Source organism: Gadus chalcogrammus, chromosome 15 (assembly GCF_026213295.1).
Source record: "Gadus chalcogrammus isolate NIFS_2021 chromosome 15, NIFS_Gcha_1.0, whole genome shotgun sequence".
NCBI lineage: Eukaryota > Metazoa > Chordata > Actinopteri > Gadiformes > Gadidae > Gadus > Gadus chalcogrammus.
Genome location: NC_079426.1, coordinates 6,008,837 through 6,036,790, shown reverse-complemented (window position 1 = coordinate 6,036,790; position 27,954 = coordinate 6,008,837). Strand labels below are relative to the sequence as shown.

At 49.4% G+C, this 27,954-nt stretch overlaps 1 protein-coding gene across 1 annotated transcript; it reads right to left on the bottom strand.

Annotated features, from left to right (window-relative positions):
* Window positions 1-670: 670 nt before the first annotated feature.
* klhdc3 (kelch domain containing 3) lies at window positions 671-27,917 on the bottom strand. The gene is made up of 11 exons (XM_056608971.1): window positions 27,832-27,917; window positions 26,083-26,334; window positions 24,264-24,440; window positions 23,853-23,968; window positions 23,687-23,758; window positions 21,110-21,323; window positions 20,419-20,505; window positions 18,575-18,683; window positions 5,743-5,816; window positions 4,285-4,363; window positions 671-1,229 (listed from the first exon to the last, which is right to left on the bottom strand). The coding sequence occupies exons 2-11, from the start codon at window positions 26,234-26,236 to the stop codon at window positions 1,163-1,165; spliced, it is 1,149 nt and encodes a 382-aa protein (XP_056464946.1). The 5' UTR covers window positions 26,237-26,334; window positions 27,832-27,917; the 3' UTR covers window positions 671-1,162.
* Between the last annotated feature and the right edge of the window lie 37 nt (window positions 27,918-27,954).

Genomic DNA, 27,954 nt, shown 5'->3' with positions numbered 1-27,954 from the left:
TATACAGTTGCGCACACGCACGCACTCCCTCCCTCTCTCTCTCACCCCCCCCCCCCCCCCCCTCTCGGTTGGCACAAGAAAACAAAGATGTTGGAGTAAGGGTGTACCCCATTGGGCCGTTAAACTGGCATCACCTGGAGGCCCCGAAAGGATACTTGGAATAGACCACGGCTGAACGCTCTCAAGCACAACAAATGATTCTGTTTTCTGCGTGCCGCCAAGGGAGGTAGACGGGTTTGATTGATTACAAAGCAGCCCATCTCGTGAGAGTATACCCTTGCCATGCACAAGCCTGGCAGTTTGAGATCTGTCTTTGCTAGAAACAAGAAGGAAGGAAGGAAGCCCAGTGGACGGTTCTACCATCTCTCCTACTGCCTTACCGCGGTGCAATTTAGTTTCTGAATCTTATCACGGAGGCTGATTTTCCAGACCGGCGCGTTTCATATTCAGTCAGATGGTACGCTGCCTGGGTTAGACGCGATTCCTTTAAGGTGTTTCAAGTGAACAATGTAAGACAGTGAGATCGGAACGATGGACTCCAAATCCACCTTTCGACATTCAGTTAATGAGTGAGGCGCCTGCCTCACATTTGTTCCTCCTATGAAAAGAAAAAAAAAAAATCGAAAGAACGTCGCGGTGGCATTTTGAACACCGCCACCCCCCCCCCCCCCCCCCCCCCCCTCTGCAGAGATGAGAGGTTAGTACAGAAGACCTTTAGGGTGGACTTTCTTCTTCATGTGCTTGTGGAGGAGTCCAGGATTATCATAGGCTTGATTGGATCTCTACAGAGAGCGGAGGAGATGGGGGAGGAGGTGGTTCGAACCGAGTTCTCAAAAGCACCCTTGAGTCAGCAACCCTTAGAAAAATCATTTTGTTAGCAGATGTGTTTCTAATTCTTCCAAAACAAGGATACTTTTATCCGTTTTCTTTTTTTCATCCTTGAGCTTGTCTTGTTTGTTTGTGTAGAAAAAGTAAAAACAAGAAGAAAAAAATAGTTTGCAGAGACGAAAATCCAATGTGGAAAATAACTCCAGTCTCGAACCAAAGAGTTGAGTAATACCGACGACAGAAGTCCTCCGCTAGAGCCCCGGTCGATGGTTAAGGTGTCCCCGGGTCCCGGAGGGCAGAAGGCAGTCTGGGGTCTGCTCCGTGATGGCTGCTCTCAGCCATGAGAGGAGAAGATTGGCCTGCTGATGTTGCTGTTGGTTGTCATGGCAGCCAGCTCCCATCTACAGAGAAGTGAAAGAAGCGGTAGGGTTAGCGGCCGTTCGTGGAGCGTTTGGCGTTTGGCGAGCGCAAGCAGGGAACACATACAGGTGGGTCCCCACAGTCTCTCTGTGGGGACCCACCTGGGCAGCATGAGACTCCAGTACAGACCGTGGCTTCGTTATATGAGGCTGGTGCTGTCATTTAACTGCGCTGATGTAGGGAAACGATGGGATGAAAAGTCACCACTGATATGAAGGGATTGAGAAAATAACGATGAAGACAGGTCAGCGAGAGGTTTCCTCGAATTAAATGGACAGAATTCAGTGATCGTGGCCTGACCTTTGGAAGTGCTTAGGTCTTTAATTAAAAGGGGGTCCATCGCACGACTCTTAATGAAACGTGCCGGGGACGATCAGATATTTGTTTCCCAACCAGATGCTAATGAAATGAAAGCTTCATTTCGTGCAGAGATTTCCACTCCCACTCAACCTGTGTGCGTGTGCGCGAGTATCTCCGCATGTGTGTGCGTGCATCTCTCCGCGCGTGTGTGCTTGCATGCATCTCTGCGCAGGTGAGTGCGTTCATCTCTGCGCGCGGGCCTCTGTGTGTGTGTGCGTGAGCGCGTGTCTCTGTGCGCGTGTCTCTGCGCGCGAGCGTCTCTGCGTGTGCGTGTCTCCCAGTGTGTGCATGTGTATGTGACAGCGACAGTGAGCGAGTGGGGAGAGCGATCGGCGGGTCCCCGTGGTAACCCAAGAACCAGGAGCGCGGACTGACAAGCAGCTCTAGTGCCGACCTGATGGGGGGGGGGGGGGGGGGGTCAGAGGTCAGGCCTCACGCTGTTATCACTGGCTCTGGTTTCACACCCCCTCCCTCTCTCTTGCTCGCTCCGGCGCTGTGTGTGTGCGTTGTCAGAGTGTGTGGTGCTGAGAGGGGGCCATGAGGGGCAAGGGGAGTCAACGAGACCCTTACTGACCCCCCTGCCCCCCCCCCCCCCCCCCCCCCCCTCTAAAAGCCTCTTAGGGTTAGAAACACAACTGCCAGGGCCGGAGAGGACGCTGTGCAAGGTGGCACAGCCGCCGTGTCGGAGCGGGGAGGAGCAGAGGGGGCGGGGAACGTCGTATCGAGTGGCCCCAGGGCGTCACGCGACAACCCCCCCCCCACCCCCCCCCCCGCGTAAACATAGAGCGCACACGCGCACACAGACACAGACACACACACACAGGAGGATCAGCTGTGAAGGCAATTTATGCAACTTGGGGAGAGATTGTTCTAAGGGTTGCTTGTGTCTTCCTGGGACGGGGGGCTGGGATTGGCCCACTGGGGCTGGATAGTGGGGGTACCAGGCCCGCGGAACAGAACTCGGCCTGGCCACAAATGCGTTGGTTCTGAATCGTGCTGAACAGGAGGATTATGTTCATTCTTGCAACAACTAATTGGAGATTACCATGGTCCCTTACAATATAGCTTTTTTTCCCCCAGAAATCTAGAAATGTGTTAAATGTGATAATGAATCCATAAATAATTGAGTGATTGTAATTATATTGTTTGTTTAAAATCTGAAGAGTAACCTCCAATATATGAACACATATAACAACATGTAATTGAGAGCTTAGGTACAAAAAGCTGTTTACGTCTGAGGGAATGGTTGTTAAATACTCTCCAAACGCTCTCAGCCCGAGGCCCATCGATGTGCAGGCTGGGCCAGCAGTAAGACACCGGATTCTCAAGCTTAAATGCACTCTAATTGAACAGCGTTGAATTTGACCCGTTGTGCTGGAACAAATCCAAGACCAGCTAACAGACGGCTGCCAGACATTTCCTTATGGTCATGCTACTGGATGTGGGATGATGTGATGTTTAAGTCATGCTACTGGATGTGGGATGATGTGATGTTTAAGTCATGCTACGGGATGTGGGATGATGTGATGTTTAAGTCATGCTACGGGATGTGGGATGATGTGATGTTTAAGTCATGCTAGTGGATGTGATGCTAGGCTAGTGGATGTGATGCTAGGCTAGTAGATGTGATGCTAGGCTAGTGGCTGTGATGCTAGGCTAGTGGCTGTGATGTTAGGCTAGTGGCTGTGATGTTAGGCTAGTGGCTGTGATGTTAGGCTAGTGGCTGTGATGTTAGGATAGTGGATGTGATGCTATGCTAGTGTATGAGATGCTATGCTAGTGGCTGTGATGCTAGTGGCTGTGATGTTAGGCTAGTGGCTGTGATGTTAGGATAGTGGATGTGATGCTATGCTAGTGTATGAGATGCTATGCTAGTGGACGTGATACTATGCTAGTGGACGTGATGCTATGCTAGTGGACGTGATGCTATGCTAGTGGACGTAATGCTATGTTAATGGATGTGATGGTAGGCTAGTGGACGTGATGCTATGCCAGTGGATGTGATGCTATGCCAGTGGATGTGATGCTATGCCAGTGGATGTGATGCTATGCCAGTGGATGTGATGCTATGCTAGTGGACGTGATGCTATGCCAGTGGATGTGATGCTATGCCGGTGGATGTGATGCTATGCCAGTGGATGTGATACTATGCCAGTGGATGTGATGCTATGCCAGTGGATGTGATGCTATGCCAGTGGATGTGATGCTATGCCAGTGGATGTGATGCTATGCCAGTGGATGTGATGCTATGCCAGTGGCTGTGATGCTCATGCCAGTGGCTGTGATGCTATGCCAGTGGATGTGATGCTATGCCAGTGGATGTGATGCTATGCCAGTGGATGTGATGCTATGCCAGTGGATGTGATGCTATGCCAGTGGATGTGATGCTATGCCAGTGGATGTGATGCTATGCCAGTGGATGTGATGCTATGCCGGTGGATGTGATGCTATGCCGGTGGATGTGATGCTCATGCCGGTGGATGTGATGCTCATGCCTGTGGATGTGATGCTCATGCTGGTGGATGTGATGCTATGCCGGTGGATGTGATGCTCATGCCGGTGGATGTGATGCTCATGCCGGTGGATGTGATGCTCATGCCGGTGGATGTGATGCTCATGGATGTGATGCTATGCCGGTGGATGTGATGCCTGTGGCTGTTGGAGGAGGTGTCTGACCTGATGTCATGTGGGAGCCCCGACTGCTCCAGACTGTAGTGAATTACTGCCATCTTGCATAATGTCTTCAGATTAGGGCCTGGAAGAAGAAGGGGTCAAGAGGAAGAGAAAAAATAAATCAGAGAACAAAAGAGGGCATCTATAAATACAGCGGCGGCTGAGTCCGGTCAGGTTGTTAACGAGAAGGAGACAGCTAATTAGGGCTGGAAAGGTCTGCGTGATAGGAACAGCATGCTCTGCTTATTGTAGATCTGGAGAGGGGGAATAAAGGATATAACACACGAACAGGAACACACACACACACACACACACACACACACACACACACACCATAACCCAACACAAACACTCGCAGAAGAACACATATCCACACGCACACAACATGCACGCACACACTTCTTTTACAAATTTCGCACCACAAGACAAAAACAGAATGACAGCGCCTCCCCTTGAGCTCTTATCCTCGGGAGCAGCAGCTCTGTGGCCCCTACACCTGCACCATAAGGTGGGCTCCCCCCAGGGGGTAGAGGGTGGCAGGCACGCGACCGCCACGCTGCACTGAGCACCGCGGAGGGGGGGGCTCTACGCGCTCTGTGTGTCACTTTCCTTTGATTTATTTATTTTCCCCCAGAACACACACACACAAACGTGTGCTCTGACGTCTGACCGGCCCTCCACACACTCCGCCCCTGACAGGATACGGCTCTATTTGGAGCGTTCTGAGGGGAGGGAGGGAGGAGGAGGGGGAAACCGGGCCAAGGCCAGGCCCGCCAAGCCTGGGGAGGGATGAGACAGCTTGGTACCACGGGAGACCGGAGCAGCGGCTGGGACATAAGTAATGGAGGACGCTGAACACTAATTATGCCTTATATATATTTCAGTTATCAACCGCTTATTTTTAGCTTCAGAGTAAAGGGGAGGGTTGGACTCGGACACTGTTTCAGACAGTGGAAGGAGAAAGTATATATGGACCCAAAGTGAAAGACCGCATCCTCCCCCATAAATGTGGAGAAACACTCGCGGTTATTGGATTGTTTTAGTCGAAAGTCTACGTCAGACATATACTTTAGGGGTTTAGATTCAATACAGCTATTTTATTTAAAAGACGCTGGACATGGCATTATAAATAACAATGTCGCATTCTGGGCAAGGTACCCTTAGACTAAAAATATACTTAATTTATGGCTTTATAATTTGCCCCAAAAATGCATGAAAGTGAAATCTAGTACATTTAAATTTTGCAGACACTTTTCTCCAAAGCAACTTAAAATAAGAACATTTGTCAGAAGAGAGAGAAAATGTATGTATATCGCCGTCGGTACAGTAAGGATGTTCATAGAACCACTTGTATAAACAATTAAATAAAAACATGAAATTGTTGAGGAAGGCACACATGACTGGAGGGGGGGGCTGGTTGTGGATGAGCAGCACGAAGCAGAACAGACGAGCAGTACTCACTGAAGTCCAGGATGTACAGGTCTGAGTGATCCATGAGGTTAAATTCATCACCCATCCCTTGCTCCGGACAGGGGCTGAAACGAAAGAGGGGTTTGAGACGGGAGGGGGGGGGGGGGTCAGAGAGCTGTCACTCCACGGAGGTAAACACAGAGATGTGGCACACACCGAGAAAATTGCATTCGCTCCCCGGGTGTAAGGCCACGCCAGGAAGTACACTCTGACCTCCTCCTTCTACTTCCTGTGTCACTTCCTGGTGCATTAGCGGGACTCTTATCATGGTTGATGAGAGGGTCGAACTCCGCAGAAAACTTTATATACAAGACGAAGAGGCTGCCGACAGAACAATGATGCATGTAAAGAGCTGGTTTAAAGGCGAGGAACGAAGGGATTGTGTATTCATCGTCATAAAGTCATCGTCGGTACTTAAGGTATTAAGTAGGATCAACAACGACACCAAAGAGGGAATCACCTGCTACGTCTAATGATCAAAGAGGGACCCACGAAGAACTCAATAACGGTTCTCGAATACCTTCCTTCGTTTGGGCATACAATACATTAATCTCTCCAAGTACAACAGGAGCCCCGTGAATCAAAGACGTTGGAGGGGGGGGGGGGACGACCACTAGACAATAATGATCAGCATAATATAGTGGTCTGGTCTGGCCTCCTTATCAGGCCCCCGCCATACATTAGCCCAACAGGAAGTGGAGCGCCACGCTGAGACGGCAAGCTGGCCTCTGCAGATAGCCTCTCTCCCTCAGACAGCGCTATCACTGCACATCTGTTTCCTGCTCGTCCTACACACACACACACACACACACACACGAAAGTACACACACACACATCCAAACACAGACACACAAAAGCATAAACACACACACACACACCTGTCTCCCAGCTTGTTGCAGCCTGGCATGATAAATTAGACATCTTAACTTGCTCATATCTCAAACATCCCTCTCTCTAACCGACTGTTCCCTGCTGTCCGCTCCACATCGCTTTGCATCAGAGCTAGACTCTAGAACAGCCAGCCCCCCCCTACCCCTCCCAGAGCAGCAGTGACACACCAATAGGTGTTTTCCAGATGCAGCGGGCAGAATTGAAACCTGTTTGGATTAAGGGACAATGCATAGTCGTCATGGGCGTGTAATACCCAGGGGGCCATTTTAATATACACTGTTGCCCTCGCACAAACCGTTAAGAGCAAGTGGAGCCCATGGGGCATCACTGAGGAATAATTTAGCCAGCTGGACCGGGGTCCCCGGGGGAATACATTGGGGCGTTGCAATTTGTTCTCCTAAATTGGCAAGTCCAGGGGACGGCATGGCCAGTAAAAGAGGAATGCTGACCTGTATGAGGAATGTGATCACCGCCCCTCAGACAACGGCAGGTACAGAGTAGACTGCCAGGAGCAAAGTGCCATACATTTACATCTTACTTTACACCAACATAGAGGAAGCCATAAATATAGATATACCAAATTGACCAGAATATAAAGTCCTAGTTTTTTACTTGCAAATTTACTTTCTTAAATAAATTGACCTCTTGGGCCCTACTCCTATCACCAATATGTGTTGATCTTAATTTTAAGGCTTTATCCATCATTGTGTTTTGAAGGTTTCTTACATCTTATTCAATCTTGTATTTCTAACATTAACGAATGTTTCTTGCTGCAAAAAGAACAATAGCGTCTTTCTCTCACCCCCCCCCCCCCCCCTCTCTCTCCTTCCCTCCCTCCCCCCTCTCTCTCCCAAACCCATCTCTTGCACCAACTCTTCCTCCAGCTTCCGTCTCATCCTCAGCCAATCTGTGCCCCGCTCTCTCCGCGGTGGAGTCCGTGGCCGCGGCGCGGCCTGCGTGTTCAGGATGTTGTAAGGGCTTTACGTGGCTAATCTGGCCTAAACAAACACGGCCGTGCCTTAAAGCGGCCCGGAGAGGCGCAGAGCACGAGCCCGGCGGTCCCGTGGGGGCCAGCTGGGGAAGTCATTACACACCCTCCCACACACACACACCCTCCCACCAAAGACACACACACACACACACACACACACACAAACACACACACACACACACCCCTCTGCTGCTCACCCCAGGAGGTGATGCACCCAGGTTACATCGGGAGCCTTTTACAGAACCCCCCCCCCCCCCCCCCCCCCCCCCATCACCCTCTGGGGCAACAACAATCCCCTCCTCCTCCTATCCCCCCCCCACCACACACATACATCAACAACACTGTCTTGTCTCCTAGTGTGTACTGAACAGCATGTGCTCAGAGTTCACTTTATTCACCTTATCACTACAGTACTGTACAAAACAAGCATTTTGGTTATTCATTTCCAAACACGTTCCTCCATCCAGGTGTTTTTTTTTTTTTTGTGGGTGATAAAAATGTGAAGATCATCGTCGAACAAGCCATGTTACTCCTTCTCAGAAAAAGAAAAACACAATTTCACAAGAATCTCCACTGTCAAGGAATGTAAAAATCGCTAAGACCTGCAGCCTGTTCAAAGTGACACTGGAATTGGCTGTAATGAATGAATGCATTTGTGCATGTTGACCCAAGGTTCTGGATGGCTGGTATGGCCCTTTAATGGAGGGTGGCCTCTGATCCCCTAATATCCTCCTAAGGACACGGGTGCTTTGTAAAGACAACAAGAGCTACGCGACCGCCAAACACCTTGCCGGGGTTTATTATCACAGACCAAGGAAGAAGAACAAATCAAATAAGCAAATTAAGCCTTGAACCGCTGTTGAGTGCTGTTCAGGGATGCCACGCGCCACACTGTTGAAACACACTGAACCCCCGTCTCTTGGGGAGATGAGGATGGTTAAACAGGACAAATGGACTAACCTGTTCTGGTTCTACCACCACACGTTTCTCTTTCGTTCCCAAACTCATAAAACACACAACCACGAACAGAACCACCATTTATATCAGCACTGACACTTGCTGTAGCTTCATTTGAAGAGGGTGATTTCTTTGACTCTTAGAAGAGCGATGCCATGGTAGCAAAACAACAAAAGAAGAGATGAGAGGGTCTATACTTAGCATCAGTGCAACAATAATGCTACCCCTTTGAGTAACGACTATATAGTTAGCGTCCTCAAAGAGCTCAATGCCGAGGCAATACAACTCCTGCAGTAGTGAGCCAAGCCCTGATGTGTAAAGGAAAGCCAGATAAGGCGGGGGGGGGGGGGGGGGGGGGGATGCTTCCACAGGATCAACAGAGAAGCGGAGGGTGGCGTCTCGCGGGACGGGCCCCAGAGTTGGTCTGGGGTGCGAGATCCAGCAGGAATGTAAGCCGGGCGTCACGCGCCATCGACCCCTTCCGGAAGACAGGAGGAAGGGGGCATTAAGAGATGGACCAGGAACGTCGTGAGGAGCAAGGCCGACTGGCCAGTGCGTCCGGGGGGGGCGGGAACGACCCCCGGGTGCGACGTCATCTGGAGGCCCTGGTGTTTTAATAGGGTCACTTTGTTACACGATCAGCAAAGTATCATTAGGTGTGAGTCGGCCCCTCCCCTTCTGCTGGAGCAGCCCCTGCATCTCCACTCTGAGGAGAGGGGGGGGGCAATGACACCCATCCCCCCACTAAAATAACACTGGGTGATGTTTTAAACAACGCTGAATGAACGTGCTGTGTGTGTGTGTGTGTGTGTGTGTGTGTGTGTGTGTGTGTGTGTGTGTGTGTGTGTGTGTGTGTGTGTGTGTGTGTGTGTGTGTGTGTGTGTGTGTGTGTGTGTGTGTGTGTTCCCCCCCCTCCCATCACCATCCCACCCCATAGCCTGCTTTCACTGTCGCTGGTCTGCACACTTCACACCCCCATCTCCCCATACCCCGGTGCGGCCTGAAATAAACCCTTATAGCAAAGCACTAAACCGCCGACCCTAAAACTAAACGAGGGAGCGGCAATGAGCCTGGGAAACGGTCTAAAAAGGACTCCCCCAGTGTCTCCAGGAATTGCCAGCCGCTGCCAATGCACCCAACAACTTCCCCCGGTAAACGCCCTCCCCGCCGTAACGCAAATGTGTCGAGCAAAACAAAACAAAGGCTGGGTCATCGGGCAGGACGACGCACTCCCCGGTCCAGACCGACGGCGTCGGACGGGGGCCCCTTCCACCGCTTCATTAAGTCGTCCCCTCGTTCTACTTCCTGTCCCCCTCTTCACTTCCTGTCAGGTGTCCCCGGGGCCCCTTTCGTCGCCGACAGGAACTCATCACACGCTACAACTTCCTGAGGAGAGTGGTATCTGCGGGGCCCAGACGCGGGCATCAAACAGCTCCTGAAATAAACACCCATTCAAGCAACGGTGCCACGGAGCACTGATGTGTGAACCACTGAAGTCCTCCGCGGTTAATTGCCCGGGGATATTGTTGAACCGAGTGGTCGCCCATGACGACAGGAGGAAGACGACGGCTGGATAAAAGGGGGACACCGATTGATTCAATTATCCTTGTGCCGTGCGCAGCCTCGTCAGGGTTGATTAACATGCAAGGAAATGCTAGTAAAAATTCATGGTTTTAATATTCACTTGCTTTAACCGAGATAATCTGACATGCCTCAATCATGAAAGGATTGAATGGTGTTCAGTATATTCACACTTCCAGGGGACACAGAGGATCCGAGTCCACTATTTAGTTATATCCCTACAAGTCATTCCAAACCTTGTGGGCCAACAGGTAACATTTGCAGCTCTTGTTTCAGACAGACAGATGCATGCATTCCATCCCTTGCTGTAATATCAGCAGTCACACCTAGTCTCACCTAGTTATCTGTGCCCCCTCCTGTGCAGCGACTGGGCGGTGGATTAAGACCAGCAGTGGAGCAGACTCTAAGCTCCACGTACGCCTAGACATGAGCCAACACTGGCTCTCCCAGAGAGAGAGAGAGAGAGAGAGAGAGAGAGGCCTGGCTACAGATTAGGCCCGAGAAGGCAGGAGGTAGCTGCCGGGAATCTGCGTCTCAAATTGCGATCCCCGGCATTCTCCGTGCAGCGGGAGCACGTCGCGAGAGGAAAGCATAAGCGAAACCATCAACTGCCAAAATCTAATAATGAGATGACTCATGCATTTGGTTTTCAGGGCCGCGGTTATGAAGGCAAATCTGAAAGTGTCCGTCCAACGAACCGCCACTGCATCAACACCTCTGAAGGCAATTTCCCTGGGAGCCACCCAGGAGAGAAAGTTCCACAAAGAAACATCTACCGATCACTTCCATCGAGAATACATAACTCAGAAACTATGTTCAGAAACTACAGTGGAGCGGCAGCACAGCGACGCTTCCTACATTTATAAACCGAGGCCGTCTTGAGCCTGGGTGTTGTCCTCACCTAGAACAAAGTCCCCCCCCCCCCACTTCAAAAAGGCGACATGCATTTGCTCGGTTACTCCCTGGCCTGAGGTTTTCTGTGATATCGAATAGCAGTTTGGCTTTGTGTTAAGATAAGATGAGATATGGTTAGATTACACTTTGTTGTTAGATTGCACAGAAATATGAAAAGGTGTGTGTGTGTGCGCGTGTGTGTGTGGGGGGGGGGTGTTCTTCAACAATCATCAACACACAAAACACACATGTATGTTTGTTCTGTGTCAAGAATACATAAAAAGTAAAGTAAAGTACTGGTCCGAACATGGTCCCTCTTGTCAGTGGGTTACCCTTGACAACCCCAGGCGTCACCGGGACAGGCTGTTTATTTGAGCCTCTGTGTACCTCTGGGCCCTTTGACACCTGAACGTATACAGGCTGACGGTAGGTTAAGGAGGGTTAAGATGCAGATGAGATACTATCGGCCGCATGTCTTTGAAGAGTAAATCACAGCCGACCCGCCCGGCCCAGAGGTCCGGACCTGGCCACGTGCGGGGCGCCCTGTATCCTGCCCGGGTCAACTCTGCTGTCTGACAAGTTGTGCCTCAGGTGTAACACACGCACAACCACTGATAAGCCTGTGTGTGTGGGCGCAACACACAAACACACTTCCAACAAGGCTTCAAAACACACACTTCAACAAGGCTTCGAAAACACACACTTCAACAAGGGTTCCGCACACACATTGTGATTCTACATTATGTGAATAATATCTAACCAGGGAATGCAACACACACACACACACACACACACACACACACACACACACACACACACACACACACACACACACACACACACACACACACACACACACACACACACACACACACACACACACACACACACACAAATAGGCAGATTGACTCTCCTTAAACAAGCACAGGCAAAGAACCACTGACTATAGAGTAGAGGTGCGAACACAGCTCTGCGTCGAGTGCAGTGGATTCCATGACAGGCGAGAAAATACAGTGCTGGTAGATTAGCGCTGCCCGGGCCGTGTTGTGTTTGGTCTAACCTTTGAACCGTCAGGCTAAACAGCGATAATATACCACGCTCTTGCCAGCTGGACTACCATAACACCGGGCCAACGAGCCACTGATAAGGCGCTATATGGTCGTGTAGGGGGCTCTGTGGACGCTCGTGACCCTAGCGTACCACCTCACCAGCGCTCGGATTCAGAGACCGCCATAACTCGATCAGGCCCTTGGCTGATCTGAACGCAGACGTGTGAGAAAAGTGTGAGGTTTCACACTGATTAAATGTCAGGCCTCGGCCGGGTGGGTTAGACACCAGGGCCGAAGTCCTGGCTGTTTTGGCTACGAAGAGGATTACCCCCTATGTGGTCCTCCACAGACTCTAGGGGACACGGCAAAGCCTAGCACCACCCCCCCCACCCTAAATAGTCACTACCTGCAGTCTCCACTCCCCTGTTGCATGGGGATTACATGAACGGGGGGGAGGGTGGGCTCAAGTAAGTCCACAAACTGTGTGCCAGAATGTGTGCGACTAGCTTGCATGAGGTCTGGTGGACAGGGGAAACACAGAGAATCCTGCATGAGCGAGTGTATTGACAGGGCTGACTGCAGTCCAGTGAGAGTCTAGTGCTGTTGGACATTAGACTCTCAGCGACGCCGTAGCAGAGAGACGCTCCATTCTTTCTTGCATTGCACCGCCTTCCAGCACACATCATTATACAGACCAATTATCGAACCCAATTAGACGCTGAACGAAGCCAAGTGAATCGTGACCCGTGATTATTGACGTAGGCACTTATGAACCACATAAACACGTGGCGCATCTGCTCACTGTAGCGGTGTTTACATTCAACACTACACCCAGCGCTTCCCTCGTGATATTTGTCGTTTGAGGGTTTCACGTTTCATAATCATCCTCACAGAAAAATTAAGTATGACAAAGGGGACATAATTGCCTGCAATAATTATATTTATATATAATAATAATAAGGGTACAATTATTCATTCGTAAAGTATTGTAGCTGTGGTCCTGGAAGGGACTTGTGTTGTGTGGCTTGCTGTCGGTTTAATGCTTCATCAGAGCACCACCACCACCACCACCACCACCACCACCACCACCACCACCACCACGCGATGAGGCAGGGAGGGTCAGGATCTTGGGGGCTTTGGTAAGAGCAGACTCATTGCTCAGTGTCTGAGGGAAACAGAGGAGGAATGAACAGGACCTCCGTTTGGGGGATTAGATAAGGGCCTGCGCTCTCACCAGGGGACAGTGTGCCGAGGAGAGGAGATGATTACACGGCATAGCGGCCCTTTTGGCATCGCCGGTAATGAAATTTTAAAAAGGCAGGGAGAGAAAAACCCTCTCCCTAATATGTTTAACAGACGTAGCTGAGCCTTGGAGGGGCTGCATTACGGTCCGGCGAAACACTATCCGCCAGTCATACTCCTGTATAAAGTCGACTGGCTTTGGTAGCATTGAAATAACTGCCTGGGAATAAAGCGGAGGTATTAAAAGGTCCAATGTGAATAATTTAGTCGCATTTCGGGAAACCGATTTGGCAAACATAAATATGTTTTAATTAGTGTGTAATCGCATGAAAATAAGAATTTAGTTATCTTTACCTACAACTGAACCCTTTTAATAGCTACATTGAGGGACCTCTTCCACAAGGCCGACCTGTGTCTACAGCAGCCAAGAACTGCTGTAGAGGGGACGCGGTTTAAAAGATAATTGCCATTTCTCTTGTAAGCTATAACCAATGGTTTTACCGACTAAACACAATTGATGAATCGATCAAGGAACCTCATCACTTGATGTTGTCGCTGACGATGTCGCCATTTTTGAAGTACGGTACTACTGGCTCCTTACAGGTCAGTAAGGACCACCGTAGCTTCTCCTACATTGTTGGAAAGGGAGGTCAGGAGGTGTGTGGGGGGGGGAATACTCAGTTGGCTACAATCATCAACCCACCACTAGAGGCCACTAAATCCTACAAACTGCTCCTTTAAGAACAGCAGTATTCGATTTTGTAATCAATAAGAAGAAGCCAATCATAGCAAGGCAGGAGGCCTGCTCTTTTAAAATTAATTCCTGTGTTCTGCTTCCAGCATACTAATTGGCCACCGTTCTGGACACAGCCACACAAGCCTCCCCACTACTAAACACGCATTATTGCACCAGCCCTGGGTCATTATGGGTTCGGGTGCTGCGGTACACAGCCAGGAGGGAACGGTCACAGGAGACTGGGGGACTGCATGCACTTAACTCAACATTTATTACCGGTCTTAATGAGCGAAACACCCAGCAGCAGGGAGGGATGCCAAAAAGGAGTGCGTTTTTAAAGAATATAGTATCCTCCTTAGCTGGTGATCGAGTGAAGCACGAGTGACTCCGAGACAGAGTGTGTTGAGGGGACCCTGTGTTTCCTCAACAGGCAGGTGAAGGTCAGTGCAGGTGGAGTCATTCATGCTTGGCTCTCATGGGGCAGTGAGCAGGTCCCTGCAAATGAGTGTACCAGAGGGGCCGGGGGTGGGGGGGAGTGGAAGGGGGTTAGGGGGGGTCAGGCTGCCCTCCGTGAGAGGGCGGGAGAGAGCGCGATCCCCGAGGTCATAAATCAGTGAAAGGGCAGAATTTCACGCCTCTCTGCAGCCCAGCAGGGGCGTTTACACTGGTGTAAGTGGCACTGAATAGACTGTCACAAATGTCCAGTGTCTTTCTTGCGCGCGCATGAACGTGCACGCACAGACACACACACCCAAGAACATGCACACCACAATGATAAACTGGACTAATTAACTATTGCAAACATGCAAAAGTGTGGCCAGTGTGCAACATAAACATCATCAAGGGTTCCCTTGAACCCAGCTGGTCAATGAAGACATAAGGATCTGGGACAATCTCGGAGCAAAGAGAATATATGATTTAAATGTTTTATTTACGATTGCCACTCGTTAAATAAAACTCCACAATTTCCCTCTTCACTTGGCAATCACATAAAACCTGAAAAGGGGAGGACAGGAATTCCAATTGTATTTTCCTTGCATTTTCTTCCGTCAGACAATAAATTATCAGCCACCAAATTCCTGCGGCTAAAACAAATATCGCCCAGCGGGAATAAGGATGTACCGAGGGGTTCTGCTGTGCATCAGAGTGAAGGGCCGGCCCTCTCAGGAAAACATCAAGCTATCAATTTAAACACCATTTCCTGGACGGCCTCAGTGCCGTACGGAGCAGTGCCGTAAAGAACACAAGCCAGATGTCTGGTGGCTAACTCACCAAGGGCAGTGCCAGCGTTCGTCAGTTTCATTGAGACAGATACAAATAAGGCTTCAGACTTTTTAATTAGCTTGGCCCCGCACACAGAAAGAAACACAAAGAGGGTTCTGTTGCCATGGACATGGTGTTCTTAGAGTAACTGAATAAAGGACACTGTAATGATTAAAGCTGTATCGGCGGACTAAATAGAATACTTTTGATTCAGACCTTTTCTTTGAATGAGGAAGTTCGTTCTTACCAGTGGGGGAGGTGTACCCCAGGCCTACGCATGGCTAAGGCTGTTCCTGTGTGCGTAAGAGGCTTATGTGGGTCCCTTGGTACACAACAACAACAACCACACACCAGTCCACTGGTGACTCCATACAGGAGGGCTGGCTGTGTGGGTTGACTGCCAGGGATCCCACTGTGCAGGCTGGTGTACAGTGGACAGGAAACTAAGTCTTACCGTAGACACAGAGTGGCAAGAGATGTGCTGGACAAGCCCTCACTTCCTCAACGACTCAGTTAAAACAACAGCAGTTAAAGTACCCCCCCCACCCCCCACCCTCCGCCCTACTGTTAACCTAATAAACCCCAGCTCAGCGCCATTAGCGCTCGTAAACATAGCAGACCGTCCACCCGTCACGGAATAACATACAAAGAAGCATTCCACTTTTTTGTTTTCAAAGACTTCATTAACTTGACCCGGTACCATTCAAAAACGTTCAATCCAGGAACACTTTTAAAGCCAAAACACAGTGAATTTGCATATTGGATTATGTGCGAGGACAATAAGTGCAGGCAAAGCAAAAAATCAATGACGGGGGTCTGCATAATGTATTTTAAAACGATGAATCAGTATTTGCTTGGTGGCTCGCGTGCTTTTTTTAAGAAAGTGACTCGGTGCCGTAGTGTTTTCCTCCATGCAGACGGCTCCATCCCTCCCTCCCTCCCTCCCTCCCCAGTCACTCCTCGTTCCCGGGTCTATCTGCTGGGGATGGGACACCAGGACCTCTGCGGGAGAGTCCTGGTCTAATCCCAGGGAGCAGACCCTGGGATCCGAGCCCTGCCATCCGCAGTCATAAGCAAACAAACACCTCCCTCCTCTGCAACACAAAACGTCTTTCGTCGGTTCCTGCTTACCAAAGTGGCCAATTTTCCACTCTTGTTTAAAAAGATTGAACCTCAAGCAGCATTATTTATTCTGCAGAGAGTTTCAAATAGGGGAAACGCTGTCATGAACTTCTCAGGGTGATTTATGCATGGAAATCACCCTCATAAATGAGCGTTCTTACTCTCTCCGCTTAAAGGTCAGTGTAACAATATGCTCCATAATAACGAGGGGGCGTGCTGTAGGGGGCCCGACATGGATGTGCTGAGGCAGAACGGCTCCTGAGGTGAGCCGCACGCCTTGTGTATTACAGCGCCGCGCTCCCTGAGCCCCGCTGCCCAGCGGAGCGGGAGACGCAGCGCGGGCCCCCGCAAAAGGGGCCGGGGCCCTCGAGGGGGGCCCGTTGATGGCTGAGAGACGCGCCGAGGCTCAGGGGGAACCCTTATCCACAGACCCCCTCATCCGTGCTATCAGGTTGGCCCAGCGGGGGGGGCTCGGGTGATAACGCCGTCCAGATAACAGTAGCCCCCCGGCTCTCAGCCATGATGTGGGTCCATGCTTACTGCGCTAACTATCTCGTTACAATACCGGCTACTGGTCTATCAGAGGACCGTCCCCAGGCTGATATCATCTGATCAGCAGCCAATCAACCCCCCGCCCTCTGTCTCCCCCACCCCGAGCTACCGTCTTACAGCCCGGGCTGGAGATAGCGCAGGCTGCCGTCTACAGCGGCCGGAGTCTTCTCAGGCCATGGTGAAAGGACACTTGGTACACGCAGTTAAAACTACACAGGATGTTGCGTTGCTCCTCAGCCTTTGTGCTTTATGGAGACACTACCGTCATCATGGCCGTAGTGCCAGATAAGATCTGAGAGGTTAATGGCCTGGAAAACATGGGGTGGCAAAACGTCTGTGCTCTGGTTCGGCTTTCACTCCCGTGTGCGAGGGGGGAAATGTGAGTTTCTTTTGGGGGTAAAACCGCAGCAGACTCCTCCAGAAGTGATAACGAAACATAAATGAATAAATATGTGGCCTGTTAAGCCCTTTGAGACTCTACCTGTGATTAAGGGCTATACAAATAAAATTGAAAAAAAAAGTAGCATACAAATGGGTGAACTATGAACGTGTTGCTCTGTTACAAAAAAACATGATTGTTTGGTTATTAAGGAGGATTGTTTACGTGAGACGGACTGAACATTGACATTTCTGCGGTGCCCGTCCGGAGCGCCGTGTTGTGTGCACAGCCCCGCTGTTCACCCCTTCAGCGGGGGGCACGTGGCCGTTCACACCGACGTGGTTATTGTCATGTATCTAGGCCTAATTATAACGCGGCATTTCGATGAAGGCATGAAAAGACTGACTGAGCGCACCTGACCCTGACTGCAGACAGACAGACAGACAGACAGATGGGGGTTGATTGGCGGCTGGTCAGATGATATGCCTGGTGACGGTCTTTTTATGACTAGTAGCCCGTAGTGAACGAGTTTGTTGGTGCCGTTACTGGCCGCTGTTTAGAATTATGAGATTAAATGAAATTATTAGACTGATGATTCTATGTTTTGGAAAACGACATGCACTCTTAAATGTGTATTTCTAGCAATAGTGCACATATCTCATATCAAGAGAAGAGAAAAAACTGACTAGTATTCACCTACTGGCAAGCGCAATAACGACTAGTCAACAAGTCGACGAACATCAGCATGAACATCATTATGAAGATCTCTAGTTTACGATTACGTGGTTAAAATAAGAATGCAATGCAAGATAAACCTTCCTGGATACTAACTGCTGTAGGGCTCCTCCTCAAACAACACATTTAGCCCACTCTCTGAATAGCAGCCTAGTAAAAAGTGGTTTAACACTTGAGAGCCAATGGCATTTTTTGAATGCAACGGGTATTTATCCATGGAACCACCCTTTCACGTGCCTTCAAATCCGGCCAGAACGTGTTGCCAAATCTTGTTCGGTAAAATTGAAAAAAAAAGTAGCATACAAATGGGTGAACTATGAACGTGTTGCTCTGTTACAAAAAAACATGATTGTTTGGTTATTAAGGAGGATTGTTTACGGTTTAGAGGACCGAGTGGTTTTGACTTGGTCCGAACTTCAGGACTCTCTCACCTGGTTCCTCCGAAGAGCACGATGCGATCTCCCACCATGCAGCAGCACTGTCTCCTGCGCGGACACGGGCCTTTCCCCCTGGGCTCCACCTTCTTCCAGGAGGAGCCCTCTGTGGTTCCAGGAGAGAGAGACTCAGAATGAGAGTCGAGCATGAATATGACCTCCGACACTGACACACTGACAGGCCTGCACTGGTCTGATTGTGGCGAGGGTTCCCTCAACAGCTCTGGCAGCTGTCAAGGCCTATACATAAAATACTGACCAACCCCCAGTGCTGAAGCCACACCACTCATCAATTAGCATTTTATGAACCTGTTCCCGTTTGCTATCGAGCCTCCAGTTCGTTGAGCATTGTTCTTAAATCACCTCTTAAAGAACACCGGACCCCAAGGACAGTGACCGATTGTTGTTGTGTAGATGAACAACCCCCTTCCTTCCATTTCAGCTGGAGTATGAGTGACGACGCGCGCGTCTCTCTCATAAGTTCCATTACGGCTGAAGCACTCCACACTCAGCCTCCATGGCATCATTACATCGCTATGGAAACAGTCTGTGTGGCCCGAGGGGGTGGGAACGCCGCGAGAGAGCTGCCTCCATCTGGTGGACGGCTTTCAACGTGCCGACAGCCACTGGTTAAATGTATGCATGTGTCGGGGGTATGCATTAGAGCTTTAAATGTGAGGACAGGTGCACGCCTACGCACAACGAGGGGAACTCAATTGCTCATTTAGTGTGGAATTAATGCCAAACTCTTTTTAACTAGGCAGGCACAAACGCCCCAGACTTTTGCACCGCAGCTCAGTGTGGGGCAGCTGGCTTAAGAGTGCTCATTACTGGACCGCGACACAAAGACTTTGGTCACCAGCGGTCCACAGGACTCCACTGCGAAAGAAGAGAAACTAACTTTAACAAAACTGCGGGGGTGTTCGTCAAAGCACAAAACTGTACGTTCAGCTTCGTATCATAGCAACTAAACTGAACAGGGTCGTTTCATAAGTTTCCCTCCCAGCCAATGCGGTGGACTTATCGTCGGCACAGGTGGCAGAGCTGCTTGCAAATATGCTTCAGGCATCCGCCCGGCATAATCACTTATAATGAAGAATTATAGGATGCGAGTGCAGTGTGTTTTTTTCTTATCCCATTTCCAAATAGTTTGACCTTCGACAATGTTTTATTTATTTTTTTATCCCTTCAAAATAAAAGTTGTACATTTTGATTTTAAAATATACGGGCTGACACCAGTAATCCCACGTCAAGGGATTTGCTCAACTCCATACTGCCAAGAAAGAGGCCTCAGAGACAAGAGAGAGATCCACATCCCCTCTGGCAACACAGGACATCTGCACTCCTTCTGCATAACTTAAACAGACTCACATAAAAACAACAACAGACACATAGGCAGCTGCAGCTAGCCAATCTGATGAGGGTGACAGCAATGCAAAATGCAGGAACAGGGAAGAGGGGAGGTGGCACTCTCCCGAAGCAGGAGGGAGGAAACTGGGTCAAGCCGGTACCAGCACCAGCATGCTTGGGGTGTATCTCTGCACATAGTCATCACAAACTCCGCCACAGAGGGGGGGAACAGAGAAGGAATCTCAGTGTAATAGCCATAAGGGAAGATGAGATTAGCGGCGGCAGCAGCAGCAGCAGCAGTGAGAGGTAGCCTCAGAACTAAAGTTCTGATACCAGTAACAGAAATTCCTCCGATACTGCCTAAAACACAGTGCAAAGGCGAAGAACATCACAAACACGTGCGGCGTTATGCTGCGTTCGTTAATGGTCGGGGCTGGAGAGTCGGAACGGCGTGGAACCATCTGGCATGTTCCGTAAACGGTGAGCCTCACCTGGGTTGAACTTCCAGAGGTCGCTGAAGTGCCGGTCCAGACGCGCGTTGTAGCCCCCGAATATGAACAGCTCACCGTTGTAGGAAACTGAATGGAAACACAGGGATGGAAAGACGTGAGCTCCTTGGCCTTGCACCGCATGGCTTTGGATGGGTGCACAGAAGAGCGAGGACTTGTTGGAGGACACAATGAGAAGGCGGAGATCTTGAGAATAGAATTGAATGAGAAAGAAGAACGAGTCGCTTCATCAAATGCTACATAAAAGACGCCGAGGACTCTGAAAGGGTCCATGTGCGTGTGTTAGTGTAAGTTTGTGTGTTACAATTTGTGTGTTTGAGTGTGTGTGTTTTATATTTTGTGTCGTGTCTGTGTGTCTTTGTCTGTCCATGTGTGTCCGTTTGGATGAGTGTCCTTGAGTGTGTGTGTCCATGTGTGTGAGTCAGTGTCTGTGTCTGTCTGTGTGTGTGTCAGTGTATGCGTGTGTCAGTGTGTGTGTGTGTCTGTATGCGTGTGTGAGTGAGTGTCCGTGTGTGCGTGTGTCCGTGCGTGCGATTGTCCTTCTGTGTGTGAGCTTCTGTGCGTGTCCGTGTGTGCACGTGTCCGTGCGTGCGAGTTTCCTTCTGTGTGCGAGTGTCCCGGTCTGTGTGCCCGTGCGTGCGAGTGTCCTTGTATACGTGTCTCTCCCACTTACACGCTGAATGACTCCTGCGTCCTTCAGGCAGCGGCTGGGCAGAGGGGCTGCTCAGCCAGCAGTTGGTCTCGGTGTCAAACACTTTGATCTTGTTGCAGTAGATCTCGTTGTTGGAGTGGAAGGGGCCAAAGCGGTCTGCTCGCCCCCCAAATACAAACATCTTTGTTCCGATGATGGTGGCCGAGTGGAAGTCTCTCCAGCGTGCTGGAGCGCCCTGCAGGGGACAGCGGTACAACTATAGATACACAGTGCCCTCTGGTGGATCATGAGTGTAAATACAAGGGATTTGTCAAATGCTGTCAGTATTTACTTTAGGGCCCATTTCCCGGAAATTTGTTGACTAGTCAAAGCAAACGAAACAGATAGCAGTTGTCTATTTTTGGAAGTTAAAATCCAAATAATCATCCTAAATAAATATTAGTCTTGGAAGAAGAAGGAATGTGGTTCGATTTTTTCCCCCCTTCTGATTTATTTGATCAATCCACTCAAGATACCGAGGGCAAGCAAGCTTCCCTTCGCTCGAACTCGGTAAAAAGGTTAAGACGCAAGTAAATAAAATCTGTTGGCTTGCGGTTTCTTTACCGTGAGACGGACTGAACATTGACATTTCTGCGGTGCCCGTCCGGAGCGCCGTGTTGTGTGCACAGCCCCGCTGTTCACCCCTTCAGCGGGGGGCACGTGGCCGTTCACACCGACGTGGTTATTGTCATGTATCTAGGCCTAATTATAACGCGGCATTTCGATGAAGGCATGAAAAGACTGACTGAGCGCACCTGACCCTGACTGCAGACAGACAGACAGACAGACAGACAGACAGATGGGGGTTGATTGGCGGCTGGTCAGATGATATGCCTGGTGACGGTCTTTTTATGACTAGTAGCCCGTAGTGAACGAGTTTGTTGGTGTCGTTACTGGCCGCTGTTTAGAATTATGAGATTAAATGAAATTATTAGACTGATGATTCTATGTTTTGGAAAACGACATGCACTCTTAAATGTGTATTTCTAGCAATAGTGCACATATCTCATATCAAGAGAAGAGAAAAAACTGACTAGTATTCACCTACTGGCAAGCGCAATAACGACTAGTCAACAAGTCGACGAACATCAGCATGAACATCATTATGAAGATCTCTAGTTTACGATTACGTGGTTAAAATAAGAATGCAATGCAAGATAAACCTTCCTGGATACTAACTGCTGTAGGGCTCCTCCTCAAACAACACATTTAGCCCACTCTCTGAATAGCAGCCTAGTAAAAAGTGGTTTAACACTTGAGAGCCAATGGCATTTTTTTAATGCAACGGGTATTTATCCATGGAACCACCCTTTCACGTGCCTTCAAATCCGGCCAGAACGTGTTGCCAAATCTTGTTCGGTGAAAGGGCTCTTTAACTTCAGGAGTACCGCGATAGGAAATGTACCTTTGTAATGCAGTCAGGCAGGCATGCCCACTCTGCTTACTTTATAGCATGCAGGCATCTAGATTAGATTGCGCGACTTGGAGAAAACAACAACGTATGAGTGGTGTTCTATATTGAAAGAGCTTATATTTTTCTGTATGTCTTATAAGATATTTCGACTATGTGCTCCAAATCAATGCTTAATTTTAAAGAACACAGAGACGGAGAGTGACGTTGTTTTGCATAGGAAATCTGAATCCACCAACACATATATAAACAACCTAATAATACTACATTTGTTCATGGGCCGGATCCAGAGCCCAATCTTTCTACAGCCAGAATACAGTAATCTGCTTGACGAAAAAAATATTTTTATCGAATCTAAAACCAAAGCCGGGAAGGAACAAGAATGTACGGTTGAGGGAACCATACATCTATGTATTTTTCCACTAATCATCATGTGATCGTTCATCCCGTTACCTAAAAGGGGAGGGAGCATAATCCCCAGATGGGCTTTGGGTTCTTGGCCGTCACCCAGATCGCTGCATTACTGCGAAGTGCCTCGGGCCTCGTGGTGCGACCGCTGACCACGTCTGTAGCAGTCCGCTGGCTGCGGTCGAAGGACTCCCAAGCCTGCTGCTGATTGATGGGAACCCGACACGTCGCGATTCCCTCCTAGCAATGACTGTTGTTGTGTTGTGTGAACAGACTTTTAGGAACGCCAATGTCCTCGGGCTAAGCTTAACGCAAAGTGGCTTCACTTCACTACCACCACAAGTGACTTTGACTTTAGAACCGCCGTCTACTGTAAGCATCCCAGTGCAGGGATTCTTAACCACTGGTCCTGAAGGACATTTATCTCTGCACCTGGAGGACATGTATCTGAATGCACTGCATTAGATAAGATCAAATCTTTAACTAGCGATGTTCCGATACCGGTTTTTCCTTCCCAATACAGATTTCTGAACTTGGGTAACGGCCGATACCGAGTATACAGGTATATATACTAATGTCCGACTTGGTAGCTTGAACGCACGTAGGTCGGAGATGACGTGTTTTCCATTCTGACTTTAAACCTCTGCATTTTAGGCAGTATCGGAGGAATTTCCGACACTAGTATCGGTATCAGAACCACTCTATCTTTAACCCCAACTACATCCCTGTTGGTGACTCACTCTGGCGTTGATTAAGGTCCAAACCATGGAGGTGGTGTCCAGCTTGTGGATGTCATTGGAGAAGCAGTCCGCCTAGGGGAAACAAGAAGAGTGGGGCTATTAAACTAAATAAGACCGTGGGGGGGGGGGGGGGGGGGTGTAGAGAGGGATAAGGCAGTAAACTGACCAGCTGCTCGTATCCTCCAAATATATACATGGCCTTCCCCAGGATGCAGGCAGAGTGGCCGTCCCTGGCCCCAGGAATGGTCCCTGAGATCTTGGGTGTGAACCATCTGTGGCTGTCTGGGGACCACAGATTAAGTGCGTTACGCGAGCGGGGAGGCATCGCGCCGTTTAACCAGACGTGTCCTTAAAGTCGTAAAACAGAGCGGCAATCTTTATTTGTGTCAGGCGGAAAGCGGAACCACACTTCAACAACCTGCGGCGGGAACCGACTAGGGGTGGAAAACACCTGCGTCCTCCTGCAACCCATTTCAAACTCCGACCACGACATCAAGCAGGTGTCTGGGACGGTTGGAGCAGACGCCGCCGCACACACCACCAAAAGGGGGACAGGGTGCAGGTGAGGGGTACTTACTGACGTCGAACGCATAGAGCACATTGCAGGCGCCCTCCGTGTCGTTCCGCCCCCCCCAGATGTAGATGGTGTCTTCCAGCAGCACAGCTGTGTGACCGTAGCGCATGTAGGGTCCTTCACGCGTGTGCTCTCTCCCTGCAGTCCTCACTGGGGGCAGCTTCATCCAGCGCAGAGACACTGGGTGTGCACAGAGTGGAGGACAGAGACGAACATCAAGACAGCTTTCTGAAACACATGAACTAACTATAGTGGGGTTGGTTTTTGTTTCAGGAGGCACAGCGGGTTGACTTGTAGCCTGAAGGCTAGTTCGATCCCCAGCTCCTCCTAGCTGAGTGTCGAGGTGTCTCTGAGCAAGGCACCTAACCCTAACTGCTCTTGACGAGCTGGCTGTAGCTTGGGTAGTTGACTCCACCATCGGTGTTTGAATGGTTGAAACGTTGTTAGTGGCTTTGGATAAAAGCGTCTGCTAAATGGCCTAAATGTAAATTTAAATACACATGAACTACAGTGGCCACAACACTAGCCCTTACAGACACCACCGTTCTCTTATGTCACTGCCAATGAACAAGGTTGCTTTCATTAGTTAAAAAGAATTTTGTGCGTCATGTCTTGGGCATTATACTGGGGGCGGGCAGGAGGGGGGCAACCTAGATTGCTAAAGTATAAAAGTCTCTTTTGTTCTGGTAAGAATAACATTGAAGGGGTGGGGCAGTCGACCAAGGTAGTAGGTAAACGCTATGTCTTGCATAAGGCCTCACAAAGCAAGCACAAACTGACAGTTAAGGGAAACCGGTTCATCCAGTTAAATAAACCGAAGCATTTTGATAAGACGTACTAGTATTGTTAACAACTTCTTTACTTCCGAGTTGTGTTTTACAGGTAAATCAAACTCACGGCGCAGGTGACTGGCCTGAATTACTATGAGCTTACAAAATAGAAAGGCTTGGAGAACGGATCAAACACAACAGGTTTACATTACAAAAGGTAAATGCAATTATGTATAGCTATAGCTTATTCAAAAATGTACATAAAATCAATCCATTTTTGTAACTTTTTTTTTAACATATAGAAGAAAAAAAAGTTAAATGCTTCTGTTTCTGTAGAGGAAAAAAAAGAAAAAAAGAAAGCAATGCTTAAAAAATATACTTTTTTTTTCAATATATTTCCATTTCAATATCTAAAAAATTCAGGTAGCAGGAAGGTTGGAGTTGGTTGGGGAAAGTTGAAAAAAAAAGTTCATGAAATGAAACAGGTCTTGGCAAAGAAAGTGAGCAGGCAGGCTAGTATCTACCATGCTAGCAGGGTCCTCAACACCTGCTAAATAGCGTAACATTATGCAAGGCTTAGGGCGTATGTGGAGGGTTGTAGGGTAAGGGATTAGTGAGTACACGCCATTTCAGAGAAGAAACAATTCGGGGGACTACAAGACTTTTGTATTTACTGATAAAACAAGGTAATGAAAAAAACATGGCCACAGGGTATCAATAAATATCTTAACGCACATACTCCATATATAGTTTAAACAGTAATGTAGTGGTAATGTGAGAGACCTATATTTATATCAATCCACACACACACACACACACACACACACACACACACACACACACACACACACACACACACACACACACACACACACACACACACACACACACACACACACTTTTGTATAAGGCTGTAATACATCATACATAAGGCTACACAGTTCAATGCTGCAATGAATCAAGCTAATAGGGTATCATTTAAATAGTGAGTATGTGGAATAATTCCACCGTCTCTGCTGCGTGGACCATACAAGAAGCTCGGAGCCACTCACCAGAGTTGAACACGTGTACGTCGATCTGCCTGAGCGTCTCGTAGTCTTCTCCGGAGCAGTAGCCCCCGAAGGAGTACACCTTGTGGCCGACCGCCACGGCAGCATGGTTGACTCTCCGCGGCCCTCCTTCCAGGTGCACCGTCCAGCGCAACATCCCCAGGAGCAAGCACCTCTGTGCCCGAGACACTCCCTTTAGACCATCACCGTCTGGCCTTCCCGGACTCCATGGAGACACATTCACGGGTCAAGACCCTGGGTGCACAAATCACACACAGTGTAGGAGGCTGTGGGTGAAGGGCGGGCTCTGTGTGTGTGTGTGGGAGAATCGTGGAACTGATGCCAGAGAAAGGGAGATTAGGTGGGATGCCAAAGGGTAGCGTTTTGTTCTCTGGGGGGGTATGATTGACTGAGCTCTGCTAGTGCTGACAGCCCCTTGTACTATCAGAGCGGGTAGAGTATTTTAGGAGGTGATTAGAACCACACCTATCACTCGGCTCTGTCTTCTGTCTTTGCTGCCGCTTTATCCCCTCCCCTCTTGCGTTACAAACGCCCTATAATTAGAAAGTCAAAAACGCGAACCCCTCCCCGACGTCAATACTGTAACATGGAAATGTTTCTGCCATCTTCACGTCAAACTGATGAACCAATTACTGCGCGGCTCGAGAAGGACACTTTTGTACAGAACCGTGCAAAACAAGCACGGTCTAGTGTTGATGCTCAGTTCTGCTGAGCAGCAGATCTCACTGAGCCAACGTCACCCTGACCTCTAACCTTCAGTTTGCCATTCAATATAGACCCTCAGAGGACCACTAGCAGCCCGGTCTATTTCCAGACAGCAGCACATCATCTCTGAGGACGGAGTCATGCCCCTCAGAACAAACCCTCCGGTGTACCAACTCCTGGGTCGATGTAAACTAGTAAACCAAGGACAGAGATGTGGATAAGGACGTGTAGTCCAGGGGCGCCCCTGTGGCTCACCGGATAGAACGCGTTCCAATTAAGGCTCTTGATCGCAGCGACCCGGGTTCGATTCCTGCACGTAGTCCTTTGCTGCATGTCCCTCTCTCTCTCTCCCATACCTGCCTGTCTGACTCTACAATAAAAAGTATAAAACCGTAAAAATCGTAAAAAATAAAAAGATGTGTTGGCCATGCATGCATGGCCTCCTGTGTGAACCTCCTAGATGAGTGCTTTCCGCTGGCTGCTCATAAATGGACACCGCTGCTGTCTGGTGGATGAAGCCAGAGACAGCTTGATGACAGCTAGGGAGACCCGTATTCCAGGCTGCTCGTTCTCCACACTACTATGATGGTGTAAATTACAGGGTAACGTGGAGGAGAGGAGACCCGAGTTCCACGCAACTCCTCGAACACCGTCACACTACTATTATGGTCACTTCATAAACCGACCAACACGTTGACACACAACCTGCAGACATGACGCATCATGACTGTCAACTATGAACACCAACATATGACAACACTGTAAAAAAAACAGTCTCGGACACCAGCATAACCAGCATAGTGGTGTGTATAAAACGTGTCGACTCGCCACATCAACTTTCCTCAATGGGAAGGCGACGCTAGCACAGGCTAACGTCAATAGCTAGTCTCTCCACTAGCTTAGCTACACGTCAAGTGAAAACAAGCGGACTGGCACGTTCACTCACACCCCTCGAACGTGCTCTAGCGGTACACACAATGATCTCCAGGTGACTGACAAAGCACTGTGACAATAAAAGTAAATTACCATACGATACAGTCGGCGTCGCGGTGGTTCGAAGCCAGTGTTAGCTAAATCAGGAGCGATGCCGCGCCGCCAGTCTTCGCCTGGCCCTGGTGACGTAGCGGCGGGAACGCCCACAACAAGCGT

Coding starts and splice junctions, on each gene's coding strand:
- klhdc3 (XM_056608971.1), bottom strand. CDS start 26,236: ATGTTGCGCTGGACGGTGCACCTGGAAGGAGGGCCGCGGAGAGTCAAC. Junction 23,969..24,263: donor GCTCTATGCGTTCGACGTCA/GTAAGTACCCCT, acceptor TGTGGTCCCCAG/ACAGCCACAGATGGTTCACA. Junction 23,759..23,852: donor TTGGAGGATACGAGCAGCTG/GTCAGTTTACTG, acceptor TGTTTCCCCTAG/GCGGACTGCTTCTCCAATGA.